Source organism: Chroicocephalus ridibundus, chromosome 5 (assembly GCF_963924245.1).
Source record: "Chroicocephalus ridibundus chromosome 5, bChrRid1.1, whole genome shotgun sequence".
In the NCBI taxonomy this organism is placed as follows: domain Eukaryota; kingdom Metazoa; phylum Chordata; class Aves; order Charadriiformes; family Laridae; genus Chroicocephalus; species Chroicocephalus ridibundus.
This window is the reverse complement of record NC_086288.1, coordinates 5,610,930-5,626,044: the sequence shown is the minus strand read 5'-3', so window position 1 is coordinate 5,626,044 and position 15,115 is coordinate 5,610,930. Positions and strand designations below refer to the sequence as shown.

The following is a 15,115-nucleotide window of genomic DNA, read 5'->3' as shown; positions in this document are numbered from 1 at the left end:
TAGTTAAGACGTGCAAGAGTCCTGAGTATTTATGAGAGAAGCTGTGCATTTCAGCAAGAAGAAACTGATTCAAAGCTCAGTGTCAAACCCATAGCAATTAGACCAGTGAAAAACTACATTCCAACATACAAAGAATGTGTTCCCATGCAGTATACTGTGCTTTTTCTTGGAAATGGACTCACAGAGACGGCTGTTAACACCCACGTGTTTTGCGCTGTGGAACCTCAGGGATCAAGAACAGAAAAACAATCTTGCAGGTAAAGTAGAGACAAGCTGTCAAAAATCTAACCTCTGCCAATTTTCAAATTGTCCAGAAGAGTCAGGGATGCGAGAAGCCAGGTCTGTTATCTCTTCAGCTAGGGAAGTCAAGCGCTCCTTCACACCCTCTGACACGCCATCTATAAGAAGCATCATCAGAGTTATTTCACAGTAATTGAGGTCTAAGATCTCTACATAAATAAGTTCCATTCAAGTAACCACATTTCTACAAGATCTACAGATAAGACAGCCTTTTCCAGCGCTTAAAAATCAAGCCAAGCTTCCATGTACTTCAGCATCGCGTCTCTTCCAGCGGCCTGTTACACACGCTCAGGGAAAAGGGATACAGAACGGGACCATTACGAAGGGATCCTTTCCTGGTATACCCTCCAGCTTCCAGAAAAAAGAGCTGGCTAACAGAGATATGCTGACTAAACCAAAGCCAAAAAACCAGCATCTTGTATTAAGAGGACAGTACTGCCACTTTGATAGAAAAGTAAAATTCAGCCAGTACAACACGGAAATAAACTCCCCGCGCCTCTTCTTCAACCATAAGCTACACGCAATACTTAGCTTTTCTTATCAAGCACAGAACCAAACAAGGTTTTAGCATCATTTTTCTAATCAAACAGTGCTAAGCCACCCTAAAAAAACATGGGTCCTGTTTATACGCCTCAAGAAAAGCATTACTTCGTAACGCCTTTTTTTCAGTGGTTTTATTTCTTCTTAAACTACATTTTTGTCCCTGCAACAGCAGAATTGCCATTAACTCACTGAAGCATTTCCATAAAGAAACCGGAATGACAGCAGGAATTCTTACCATCACTGTATACAACAGAAACAAACAACATAGCAAGACTGCATTCCTACGTCACCATGGAACATAAGTTACACAGCATGGTAACCCAGGTCATCCAAGAGCCTTTACAGTCTGCTCTCTCTGGAAACAACCACTAATCACCAAGAAGCCAGACAGTCCCGACACAAAGATACTAGGGGAAAAACAAAAAAATCTGTCGGGAAAGAGAATATTCAACCGTACATTGAATAAATTCCTTATGCTTGGACGTATAATTTACCTCTTCTTACACAAAAGAGTTTCCGCTCACTGTTATCCATATTTTTCAGCTTTTGATAAATGATGTATCCAGCCTGCAAAAGAAAGGGGGGGGGGAGTTAGTACTCTTCAGGGAAACAACATCTTAGACTAAAGAAAAAAAAACCCCAAGAATTAATTCAGCAAACCATGGCACAAATACATTGCAAACATCAGATTCGGAGTTGTTGGTTCACGCTGTACACTGGCCAGTGGCCTGCCTTACTGCATCGCCCATGGCAACCAGGTCACGTTTTACAGAACGCTTTCGCAAAGTCCTGACTCAGGGTCCACATTGTAGCGGGTACTCTTATACATCCCAGCACGGTTATCTTAGGAAATTAGCTGCAAAACAGAGGGCTCCAAGAATTCCTCTCCCGTCCTCACCATCTGCTCCACCTCATGCAGATTTTATGTAGCGCTCTGAGAGAATAGCTCTGAACTTACTCAGATAGATTCTGCGTGCTTAATATTTCCCTTGATACGAATAATAAGTTCTAACAGGAAAATGCAGCCTAAAGCCAGGAATGTGCTAATTAGGCTACACATGTTAACCAAAGCATCTTAAAGAGAAAAGAGAAAGAAACAAGTTACTCCCTTGTGTTCTCCTGGGGGGCTCCAAAAGGCAGGCCAGGTGAACAGAGCGTAGCAAGACTGGAAAAAGCTGGTTAGAGCAGCTGCACCAGGCACCAGAAATAGAGGTCTTTCCTTACCGGTTTGGGTTTTTAACAGCTGCTAACCCCTCCACAGTTTAACTTTTAACTAAACCATAAAAAAAAAAAATGAGTCAGAAAATAAAACGGACCGCTAGTCCCACTTCCCTTCCTCTACCTAAACCTCATCACAGAAATAAAAGCGTGAAAGCATTTTATTTTGCTGCCACAAAGAACAGCTTTCTCCCAGGAAGCAGGCAGCGTGCTGGTAAACCCCTTCACAGAACTGTGGGCAAACTACACGGTTTTCAAAGTGATGAAAACGCAGAGACTTCTGCGGAGCTACACGAGTTCATATGCAACTAAATTACCCTTCCCAGTAATCCATACTGAGGTTTTGCTGTATTAGCCACTGGAGAAAGCTGTATTTCTTCAAAGTTGCCTATTAATTTTACCTCACATATTATCTTTATCAGGATTTTGGTTCACAGACAGCCAAAGAAAGATGACCAAAACCCCCAGTAGAAAACACATCCAGGAGTGGTGACCAGCTACGGCAAACACCTGCAGACAAGGGAACCAAAAAATAACTACCCGCTCTTCGCTTCCGTAAGCGATTATTGTACTTCAACACACATCAGCCATGTAAAACCTATAACCTGAGATAATCACACTGCAAGAATTCAGGCTTACTCCTGACAGACAGATATACAATTCACCCGATTGCGCCATCAAAACTCACTTCCCCGAGGCAATACCTCGAAGCAAGTCCAAACGGACAGACGCTCCTCAGAAATACTTGCTGGCGCCCGCGTTACTTGGCACGTTCAAAGCCCAGCAGAGCTTCCAGGAGCTCTGCTTTGTGAATAGATTTCACTAGAAAGGCAAATCTTGCAGCGCCAATAAAAATTAAGAGATAAGGACGTCACGGGAGGCTCGAGGCTGCTGTGGAATGGGGTTTCTTCCACCTACGTTCAATTTTCTACGCGAATTGTTGACCACAACATCCTCTTCAAGTCATCTCAGCAACAAGACTGGTTACCAAGTCAGGTACAAACAGTACCATCTTCAACAGAGAATATATTACAAAGCTCTGGATGAACGCTGAGGTTTAAAAACTTAAGATAGACAAGGAATTAGACAGCAACCTACTTGGTGGCATTTTCACCTCTAAGCAGCCCATATCCACAGCAGACCTCAGAGCCTTCCTACCTTCATTAAGCCCTGTGGCAGAAAGACAATTAGCCAACAACTAACAGCACATTAGAGTAGAAATCAATTGACCCGGGTGGAATGGTGATCTCTTCTTGTACGTACATAGGCATCTGTGGCTGCATACAACTTTTGCTCCTCGTTGAGTGGAAACTCTTCCCAGTTACTGCAGCGGACAGATTTATCCTTCAAAAGCTGCTTGCCAAAAAGGTGCTTTACCAGACCATTTAGACTCCATATCTCCTTACACTTCAGCTGGGGAAAGAAAAAAAGACACCAGAGGACTTGTTTAAAGGGGAGAGCAGTCGGACCTGGCAAAATGTATTCCTCAAATTGGCAAAGCGTACTTAATCCCTCATTAGAAGCAAAGAGGTCCGGGTTAGTCAGAACGAACTAGTTTCTCAAAGCACTAGTTGTTCTCCAGGCCTAACTCTGCTCTCATCATGTTAAAACATAGTTTGGCCATTTGAAATCTGTACTTCCCTGCTCTAAAACTGTATTGTTAGAGGACCCACCTGCATCCTCGAGCTGGAAAGATGGCATTAGGGCCAGATGAGTCCGCACAGTGTGAGGTGGTACCAAAAGTAGGAAATATCTTTACAACGTAGTCTCCAAGTTGATAAAATAAAAGCTATAGCCTTAAACAGCAGCCTCTCTCTCCTTCAGGATTTGCCTTTCTAATTAGAGAGACTCCGTATCAAACACCAGGAATTTTTTAAATATGAACACAGGAACATTCAAGTCTGCCTGTAAGTGTTTTGTCAGCTTTTGCAAATCTGGAGTCAAGGACCAGCAGAAGAGGGCTGTTATAAACCACCCTAACCACTAGTCAGCGTGCCGGGAAGCGCCACGCTGCTGTTTTCAATTGCTTTTGTAATCGTATTTGTCAATCGCTGCTGCTACAGGCTATTGTCTTAACAGCCAGTTTGGGAAGCTTTCCTTCAGACCCCATGGATCCAGGGTTCCCGGGCACAGCCTTCTGCTATTCCAGCTTGCAAAACATGTAGAACTGTCGAGCCAACAGCAGCAGTGCAGCATTATCAGCTCATCCCCTTAAATCTGGTACAAAAAAAAAAACCAAAACACCCTACTGACTCTTCATTTTAGGTTCCCCCAAGTCCTCCCCCTCGCACTGTGCCATTATATACAACCCTATTCTTTGCTCTCTCGAGCTTCGCTTTCAAGTTTATTTTTGGTTTGTTTTCTCCTTAGCAGAAGACTTTAAAGCTGCTATCAGAAATCACATTGCTCATCTTCATAACAAATTATTCCTGGAGTTGGATGCTGGGATAAAAGAAGGGGAGGGGGTGGGGGGGGTGGTGAACTGAAGAAAATCCAAGTCTGAAAAGAAACAGCTTGAGCAAAAAAAAGAAAAAAGTTTAATTTGTACAACTTCCAACCCACTAGAAACTGAAACTTTAAAGGTGGCTTGTACGGAGAGCACTGCCCCAAATGCTGATGATAGATCCCATTCCCCTCTCCCCGACTCCAATTTAATTACACAGGGTACATAAAGCACAGAATAGAGAAAGGTACAAGTAGCATTATTTCTGGGCATAAATCTTCATCCTCCACCAGGAAAACTTCAATTGTTGCTTTTATCCTACCAAACAAAAAAAAAAATGCACAGAAGGAAAGCAAAGCGCATGGAGAGACCGAGTACAAGTAAGGAAAAGCCTTGCACATAGAAAAAAAAGAGTCAGAAAAGCTTTAAGGGACATGCTAGAAAAAAGACTGGGAAGATGATCTGGAAGGCAATGAACATTTTGCTCTCTTCCCTAGTAAGACAGCGTAGATCTCCCTACATCAAATTCTATCTAAATATATCAGAATTCATCTAAACTGAAATTCAGGGTGCGCCAAATGCAACAGTATTTCTAAACAATGGGTCACCAGCGCTGGAAACAGCACCCATGTGAGAGCAGAGGAAACACCAACTCCAGAACCATGGAAACAAAGACACTTCTAGGGCTCCAGATCACACGGCAAACACCTCCGCACGGAGGACTTCAAGGAAGACCTCGATGCTTCCTCCCAGCGCTGAGTAAGCCATGGCGGGAGGGCCGACCCCTTCAAACAGGCATCAGCCCTTCACCGCCTCCGCAGCATTTCATGCGTCTTATTGTAAAGGCGCAGCCGTCGCTGGGACAAGTACACCAGCGCCAGCAGAACCCCGACTTGACACAGTCTGGCAATTTCCATCACTAATAAGTAAAGAAAATGGCTCTGCAGCTCAATTAAAAAGCCATACCTTGTAAATACGAGAAGTGAACAGGCCTGAAAGGGGATAAATGTTCATTTAGAAAGACAATACCTAGTTCTGCAGACTTTCCCGAGAGTTCTTTTAAACTTTTTCTTCTTAAATAAGTTAGAATACATCTCTGCTTTATGCTACAGAATACGTTTGCCATCAGAACCGAACTCCTATGAAGACAAGGGAGCCTCCTTTTGTATAGCACAATAACAAGATTCCCTCCCACAACAAAAAGGTTTTAAGTTTTACTTTCTCATTAGCAACGTCAGCCAGCTCCACAAAGCTCTTCAGTTTGATTTCAAAGTCACTCATCAGCTTCCATTGATCTCCCTCAATTCCTACGCCAACCTTTTTAATTGTTTCATCTTCGAGCAGTCTTTTGAGTCCCTTGGGAAAACCTAAAATAGATTAAGCCCAAACATCAGAAACTAAATACTGGAAGATGCCAGAAAGTCTAATGGAAATAACAAAATCCTAACACAAAGGCCATCTGCAAAAAACCCGTGCTTTTAGAGGAAAAGCCCCCAGAATTTCTCTGCTTATGTGACTGTACTCTGCAATGACTGGAAACACCAATGGGTTATGATATATCACCCACACACAAACAGGAATGAAATATTTGAAATGGGCAAATCAATTCTGCACCTGAAAAGAAATCAAGTAAAAGAATTAAGCCACCTTATTCCATTTGTCTTACAGATGGTTAAACCACGTAACAAAAAGGCAACCTCTAACTGAAGGAGATATTCTGTTCTCAGAATTGGGTGCTCACAAAGCCAAATGCAATATTATTTTGCTTTTTTCTACATTATTCCTCCACAGTTTTTGCTATTTCACATTCCCAGGAGACTTTTCGAAGCGTAAGCATGGGGAATCACCAGGACAGCAGATTCTGTGGAGGCATCCTCAGTGCTAACGCTGAGCTGGTCCAACCAGAGCACGTGGGAAAAAAAACAGAATTCACCAGCCAGACCCTCCATCAAGCCCAGACAAGTCAGTCTTGTAAGTAAGAACAAAAATATTCAAGGATGTACACAGATATTAAGTATTAGATTTTGATTTATCCCAAACTGATGGCACAGCAATCCTGGATCAAAGGACATCTTCAAGCGTACAGGACTGAATAAAAGCATGCAGCTTTTTTTTTTTTTTTTTTTTACAGGAGGGAGTTAACAGCCACAGACACTTCATACTCGAACAAAAGCAGCTTCCCCCCGCCCCCCCGTGTTTGTTTCCATTTCCAATTCAGAGCATCTTATTTAAATACATACCTTCAGGAACCCACAGCCAGGTACCCTGAATTAGTCTCAACTGTAATTCTAGTATCTGCAAATACTAAGTACGGTGCGTTTGCGCAGTACTGTGTATCTGCCTTGGTTCCGATTTCACATTTCACCTTTTCGCCCTTGTAATTTGTATTAACATACTTCGGCAGTCACTTTGCCTCAACTGATTTCATTTTACACACCAGTCTCCACACTTCTATGGCTACCACTGACGCACTATACAGATACATTTGGAACTACAGCCACAATCGTCTGCGTTGTGGACTGAAGCTGCAGGTCCAGTTCAAGGCATTAGAAAATTACTGCTAAAAAAACCCCACAAAACTGTAGTAGCCCGGTGCTGTAAGAGGCAGAGTACAACGCTGCCAGAGCACCTCAGCCATAACACAAAATGGAAGTTCCTCTGTAGAGGAGGATAATTTAACTTGAGCTTAATAAAAGCCTGCAACACACGCAGCTGACTCACTGAACAAGGGATTTTTCACTTAATAATATCATCACGAAAAGCGGCAAGGATAGGAACTTCCCAGTAGAGGACCTGTGCTCCATTTCCACCACCTAATTTCTAGAAAAGTGACTGCATGAACTAAAAAGGTCTAAGTTAAAGACTATACAGAAGCTACCATTCAAGAAATAGGCCACATTTTCGTAGAAGTCTAATAAAAAAAAGGAGTAAGAAATGAAAAATTATCTTCCTGATAAATATATGCATTTTTTCCCCTTACACACAGTCCAAAAACTGTCCATTCTCTTCCTCCTGCAGAAAGAAGCATTTTTTCTTGCAACAAAAAAAAATGCTAAGTCTTATCCAACTGGCTAGTTCTGCCAACATCTGCATTTCTGTAGATCAAATGTATTCTACAAAATAATCAGAAATCGGCTGCGGTGCCTGCAAAAGAGACTGACATCTCACTCAGTTCAAATCTTCAAAAATGATTCAGGAGGAAACACCATCTTCCTCTGTAACACACACGCAACCGTACTCAGCGTCAATACACAAACATCTTCGCTCTTAGAATCAAAAACATTTCAGCTCTTTATGACTCCTCTTCCCTTCCCTTCCTCAAATCTTTTGCTTCTGTGCGCTTGTACCTTTCTGCCGCCCGGATTGAATAGCCTCCAGCAATTAAATTTTCCACCCCATTTGCTATAAATGACAAAGGATTGAACACCAACATTAAAATTATCGCTATTATACCTCGGCATGCGCACCCCAGGGAAATCAGAGACATCTCCCAGGCATAGTTTCAATCTAACACTCAAACCAAAGGTTATAAAATTGCAGCCTCCTTCCCTCATTCCTGTTTTCCCTATTTGGAAGCTTTTATTCACATCCGTAATGAATTCAGACTCCGCTGAGCACACCCCCTTCTCTCCCCACAGCTGCATCACACCAGGTATCCAGCATTCTTTCGGCAAACCAATGTCAGAGAACGCAGGTATTAGGAACAAACAGCCACAACGGCCATCATTTTTGAGGGGTTTTGTTCTTGAAGCCAAATTAAAAAGAAACACGGCCTGCTAAATTTAGGTTCGCTGCTTATTTTGGCACTGAGCAGAAAGCTCATTATATGAGCAGGGAATTAAATTTTTAAAACAGAATTAAAATACTCTTTTCCAGACAGAAAAACAATCCTCAAGGGAGGCTTTTACCCTGTGCAGAATCTGAAATGCTGTATGCCAGCACAGAGGGCAAGGCTTGGGCTAAGATCCCCTTGATATACACAGGCAATACTCAAAGAATAAATCCCTTGGTTACAGGTGGGAAAGGGGAGCAGAAGGATGGATTTTCACCATCCAGCTTAGTGTGAAGTATCAGCTATGGCTTAAGTTCAAAGTTAATCACAAGAAACAGAGGGCAACTCATGCCCTAACTAGTAAGAAGGGAGGAAGTACAGTACCTGACATGGAAGAGATGTGAAACAAATAACACTTCTCCTCAGTGACACATATCTGGATTACAGCTATTTTCGCCATTTTTCCTTTAGTATAGGACGGTGGCCATTCAACATCAAATCCAACAGCAGCCCCATCTGATAAACTCTGCCTGAAAAGGAAGGGATACTCTTCGCATTTAACTGCTCTTCTACCAATATTGAAAATATCAGGCTTAAGTCGTCTTATATAAAGATGATGAGGAGAATCGCAACCAGCGCACCTTTCCTTTCGCATGTACAGGACACAGAAAACATTAAAAAAAATAATCCAGGAATCATAAGGAGGTAAGTTTTCTGCTGGTCCTAAAAGCTACAAGAAACCCTTCGAACCTCAGCAGCTCTTACTGCAAGCAAACAGTAGCATAGCAAGCCTCGGGAAATAGCCAGATATAAAAGGTGATGGAATAGTTTATGTTCCCTTGAACGACTGTTCTTTATCTATCCCACTGCACTGGAAGTTTTCTGTAGAATTTTTTTCACCAGTAACATGAGCTGTGCCATGCAAAAAGAGTGTGTGTGTGTGGGAAATATGATTTTACTCCCTTTTCTCCAAACATACAGTCCCCAGTTATGAATTAAGACTATGCCCGATTTCTTACAGCTCGTACTTTGCTGTGAAGTCATTAAAGTTCATGTAATTATCCATACTGTGGAAGGCACAGAACCTGCCTTAGCACCTTTACTGCTCTGGCTGAACTGTCGATCTCTGGACGCATCACATGCGCAACTAGCCAGAAGGAGCGAGAGAGGAGGGCCAAGTCCTTTTCAGAAAGGAAAAAGCACTCAAAAAAAAAAATGAAGAAAAACAGAGGAAGAGCTATTACCTGATATCTTCCGAGAGAAGGGAACAGTCGCTGGCTTCATAGCTGTAAACGATGGAGCCGCAGAACTCTAGGAATGGCAGCCCGTCCTCCAAAACGCTCCTCTGAACGGTAGACTTCTGTCAAACGATATTTGGAAGAGGCTCAGTTACTGGCCACATCTAACCTTGCCACAGAAACGCATCAGCGCTGCAGCCGCTGCACACACCAGTGTCCCAGCAAGGTTGGCACCGGCGGCTACGGAAACCTGGCAGCAGAGCTGTGCTGCTCACACAGGACCACTATCCCTGTCAGCTAACAGCAGGGCGACGTTCCCCACTCTATAAAACCATTTGAGTTCACGCCCCCATTTCTTTGCTTAACTCCAAGCACTCCAAAATCGTGCAGGCTGAGTTTTCACCTCCATTTAGCTGAGTTGGATTCTTCCTGTCAGAGAGATTCAGTAGCTTTTCAAGAATAAGGTTAGGGAAAACATCCATTTTTGACAGCGTCAAAAACCCATCAACACTATTTGAAACGCTGTGACACTCGCACACCTCAAATTTGAGGAACAAAATATTCAAAAATGCACAATAATTTATTTTGCAAGTCATTGAAGTCTGGTCATGCTAAAACTCCTCTGATGCCTCTCTATTTTGGCACAGCTGTATTCAATAGCTTGGTTTCCTTGTTTCCTTGGTCCCACATTCCAGCCTGCACACTTCACTTAACCCTGCCAGATAAAACATGTGAGGAACGTCACAAAGGTCTAAATAAGCTCCATGGTTTTAAAACTATGCGCAATATTGAAAAGGACCGATATCCTCCATCAACTGATGATTACTGGTTTACGAATTGAAGTTTTAAGTGCACAAGGTAAGGTGAACCGTAACCCTCCAGTTGGCATTTTTCCCCCCTTTTCAGAAACTTATTTACTAAGAGTTATTGACTCAAACTTACTTCGACTGCAAAAATTCTGGTAACATTGACCTGCCTGAAAAACCTTTAGGTTGGTTAAAAAATATGCAAGTAAGCTACGATGCCACTAATAGCGAATACGGTGAAGTACCATGCAGTTAACATTTGAAGAACAAACCAGTCTCGTCAGAAGAGGCCACAAAAGAGGTTTTAATACAGTTCCAGAATCACTCAGTTGCCTGGAAAAAAGAGATTCTGAAACGAAGATACTGCTGATTTTATGCTTGCACAACAAAACATTCCCTCCAGTTAATGAAGGGTGACAGTTTAATCAAAACCCTTCCTCAAAGAGCTTGTTGAGGGAGGCTGCACCACAACCAGTGAGAGTCGTGTTGGTTTTAACTGACATTTTTTAATATCCACACTACTAATTTTGTAATCCCACTTTATAGAAGGAAAACTGCTGAACCAGGTCTTCCACTTTTCTCTCATTAATTAGTTTTCTAATTGTTAAAGCAGTTTCAGATGTTACAGGAGGGGGCCTTCTAGTGGGAAATTTTGAACTGAAACTGCTCATATATGCAGGGAAAAAAAAAAAACAAACATCCAAGGAGACATTAACATTCTTGGAACACCAGAAATTTCAACATAATCTTGATGATCAATTAATTCTTCTGAAACACTGAATGCAGAAAGGCGGAGGGCATTACCAGAACAAACTCCCCTGTCAGGCTACGACTTGAGACTTTAAATTACACAGAGGAAGAATCCCCAGTCCTTGCTGGTGTACAGCCCACAACACTGGGTGAGCAACACAACAAAAGCTCCCTTATACTTTGGTGTTCTCGCTACCAAAATTCAGGTTGTCAGGAAGAAGTTTCAACGGAGGTAACAGCAGCCACCTTTGGTCTATACATATTTTAATTAAAAAAACCCAAAAGAGATACTTAAACAAGCTGATTCAACCAGTAGTAACACCAGAGGACCTAAAATGTAATTACTCTTTATAGAACAAAACCGCTGCAAACATTCACACATTATCAGAGGCAGAGCTCTAACTAAAAGCACGTTGTCCAACATTGCTTTATTACGCAGCTGGCAACCAACTAGATCTCCCCCAGGTGATGACGTACCTTCTTATCACCCAAAGCTTGGTTTTGTGTAAGCATCCACTGCGGATATTTATTCTGCAGACTAGTAGTTGGCAAATCCATTTTATTCATTTTTTCCACATTTCTGTTACTTATACATTAAAAAAAGAAAAAATAGAACAGTCAATAGTTTGTACATAGACAAGCTGTTACTATCATCAGGCCAGAACAAAGATTTGGAGGATCGCTTCCTTGAACGTAAAATGTTTTTTGCATGAGAACGGTCGTTTATGGAGCTGCCTGCATTAAACAGCAGAAAAGCTTTAGGCATTATCTTCTTGTTCACATCAGTAAGAAAAACAAGAAAAAAACCCAGGAAAACCTCATAAGGTCCTTCTGGAAAGGAAAAATCAATCTAGTTTTATTAAGATCAGCAACTCAGAACAGAAGAGTACACCTACTGCCATCTCTGGTCAACACAGCCTTCATTAATTAGACATTTATCTGGTGTTTTAGATAACAGCATAGGAACCAGTCACCTAGCTTAAAAGCAGTCAGCAGCATTTGCTGACAGATGAAGTCAGAAAACATCAAACTCAACACAAGATTAGATTCACACAAACGTTGCCCCGAGGCCCGCATTCCCTGCGCAGCGTCTCAGGGCTGCGAGACCAAAACAAAAATAAGAAAAAAAACACCACACAGAATTTCTAGGGCAAACTACAGCCAAACAAGGCACAGACTGCTAAGCTCTCTGGCACAGACTGGATGACAGATGAGGTTACTTATGAATTTACCAGCCCCGGATTAAACAAAATGAGCTCACCAAGCAGAGGTAGCCTATTCCCAGGGCATCAGGAAGCAGGGTGCATCCCCTGGAACAGGCAGGCACTCCACAAAGCAGTTAGAAAAGATCTGAGTTAGGAAGACACGCTGTCCGAAACAGCAGGAGATTTTCAGCCCTGACAACTAGGGTTTTCTCTCAAGGAAGTGGAGCAGGATTTCCCAGTCATGAGCAAACAATAACTGGATCGTAGCTGTTCCAGCTTCTCCTCGGACTGCTGCTGGTGGGATTTAGAAATCCTCCTGGAGATGGAGCAAAACAGTTCACAATGAAGTTTCTCATCCTGATTCTTCCCACTAGTCCCCAGGTGCTCAACGCACTTTTACAACAAAGTTAGGCCAGTACCATCTTCTTAAGACCATGCTTTCCAGCTGTACATCCTCACCAACAAGAAAGTACAAATCCTAGGCAAATTGGGGTATTTCAGTTTTTCGATACTCAAAAATGCCTTTTGTTTCTTAAACTTGATTATGTAGGGTATGCAGACTTTTTCCCTTGGTTACCTGTCCGCTTCTGCGGTGGCGTAGCCAGCTACTACCTCAAAGACGACTTCAAAAAGTTTTCTAATACGAAAACAGTCACAAACTCACCACTAGCAAGATGCCTCAATTAGAGCCAAGCTGTTCCTGGGAGCGCCAATTGCTGGAAACAAGAGAAAGCAGCAGAGAAGCTAGAAACAGAGAACGGACACTCTGCTGCACCCACATCACAGCTCCAGCAACCCATTTACCAAAAAGACAGCTAGAAGTTCAGGAGCGCCTTTGGTAACTACACCACACGAGCAAATGCTGCTCACCACAGCATCCTCCACCTTAGAAACATAGAAATAGATCGGTTTGGATTGGAAGGGATTGTTAAAGGCCATCTAGCCCAACCCACCGCCATGAGCAGGGACACTTTCAACTACAGCCGGCTGCTCAAAGCCCCGTCCAACCTGACCTTGAATGTTTCCAAGGATGGCACATCGACCACCTCTCTGGGGCAACCTGGGCCAGTGTTTCACCACCCTCAGCATATAGGGACTGGAAGGGCCTGGACGGTCTCCCCGGAGCCTTCTCTTCTCCGGGCTGAACACCCCCTCCCAAACTCCCTCAGCCTGTCCTCACAGCAGAGGGACTCCAGCTCTCTGACCATTTTTGCGGCCCTTCCTTAACCTTCCCAGCGTTAAATCAAGCACCTGGACTTCTGAGGGCGAAGCGCCGCCCGGCCAGCAGCCGCCCGGCGACAACGAGACCCGCTCCGGGCCAGCGCGGCTCCCCTGGGGACAACCGGCGGCAGCCGCAGCGAACGAAGCCTTCGCACAGGGGCCAAAACCCTTTATTGCCTGAGGGTAAGAACGGCGGCCCCACCGCCCCTCACCCCCGGGCGGGCACGAAACGAGGAGCCCCCTCTGGGTGGAGAGAGGCCGCCTCACCCCGCCTTCCCCCCCCCACACCACCACCACCCCGGTACCACACAGTAGCCCCCTCCCGGTACGGCGGGGCAGGGAGGCCCCGGTGCCCCAAAGGCCCCGCCGGCGCTCCGGCTTCCCCCCAGGCCCCACCGCGCGCCGGGTACGGGCGGCATCGAAGCCTCACCCCGCCTCAGAGACTCCCGCCCCGGTGCAGGCCCACGACCGCCTCACCGAGCTCGGCGCCGGCTCACGCATTCAACGTCACGCCGCGTCGCGGGTTTCATACGTCACCGGGCCGCCAGCTCCGCCCCCCTCCCTCCCCCTCCCGTCGCGGCCCCGCCGTCTCCTCGAGCCGCGGCGGCGGCGGCGGGTTACCCGAGGTGACGCGCATGCGCGGTGGCGGCGGCGCCTTCGGCGGCCGAAGGGCATTGTGGGTAGTGTAGTCCCGGGACCGGGCGGGCCGCGCACCCTCCGGCGAGGCGGCGGCGCCGACCGCGCTGCCGCCGCCGCCGCCGCCGCCGCCGCCGCCGCCGTCCTCGGCCGGGCGGGGCCGGGCCGGGCCGGCGGGGCGGGGCGGGGTGAGGCGGGGCGGAGCGGAGCGGGCAGGCGGGCGGGGGGTGCGCCAGCCCGTGGCTCTGCGCGGCGGGGGGGCGGCGGGGCCGCCGGCTGCGGGCGGTGGCGACGGCGGCGGCGGCGGCGGCTGAAGGGCAACGGCGGCGATGGGCGCTGTGGGGTGAGTGACCGGGCCCGGGGGGGGGGAGAGGCGGGGACGGAGGGGTGGGCGGGGGGGCGGCGATGGGGTAGGGGATGTGGTGCTGGGGGGGCAATATGGGGGCACTGGGAGGCAGTACTGGGAGCACTGGGAGGCAGGGGGGCTGTACTGGGGCAGTGGGGAGGGTAGGAGTGCGGTGCTGGGGGCACTGGGGGGCTGGGGGGCGGTGGTGGGGGGCATCGGGGGGGGGCAGGAGGTGAAGCTCTGGGGGCGGTGGGGCAGGAGGTGCAGTGATGGGGGGCGCTGGGGGGCAATACTGGAGTGGTGGGGGCAGTACCGGGGCACTGGGGGGCCAGGGAGTCAGTATTGGGGCACTGGGGGGCAGGGGGACCGTGCCGATGGCGCCCGGGGGGGCAGGAGGTGAAGCTCCGGGGGCACTGGGGCAGGAGATGCAGTGATGGGGGGTGCTGGGGGGCGGTACTGGAGTGCTGGGGGCATGGGGGGGCAGTACTGGGATCGCTGGAGGGCGGGGGGGGGCAGTGGGTGGCAGGGGGTCAGTGCTGGGGGGGCCCTGGGGAGCAGGGGGTCAGTATTGGGGCAGTGGGGAGGGCAGGAGGGCAGCACTGGGGGGAAGGGGGACCGTGCTGGTGGCACTGGGGGG

General features: G+C 46.5%; 1 protein-coding gene across 1 annotated transcript in view; it reads right to left on the bottom strand.

Moving 5' to 3' along the window:
- WRN (WRN RecQ like helicase) overlaps positions 1-13,416 on the bottom strand; it is a 45,955-nt gene extending 32,539 nt beyond the window's left edge. Inside the window, 8 exon segments of the mRNA XM_063335284.1 lie at positions 290-398; positions 1,338-1,410; positions 3,325-3,474; positions 5,723-5,871; positions 8,661-8,806; positions 9,521-9,636; positions 11,548-11,656; positions 12,332-13,416. Coding sequence (XP_063191354.1) covers positions 290-398; positions 1,338-1,410; positions 3,325-3,474; positions 5,723-5,871; positions 8,661-8,806; positions 9,521-9,636; positions 11,548-11,637 — 833 coding nt within the window. The 5' untranslated portion in view covers positions 11,638-11,656; positions 12,332-13,416.
- Positions 13,417-15,115: the final 1,699 nt, after the last annotated feature.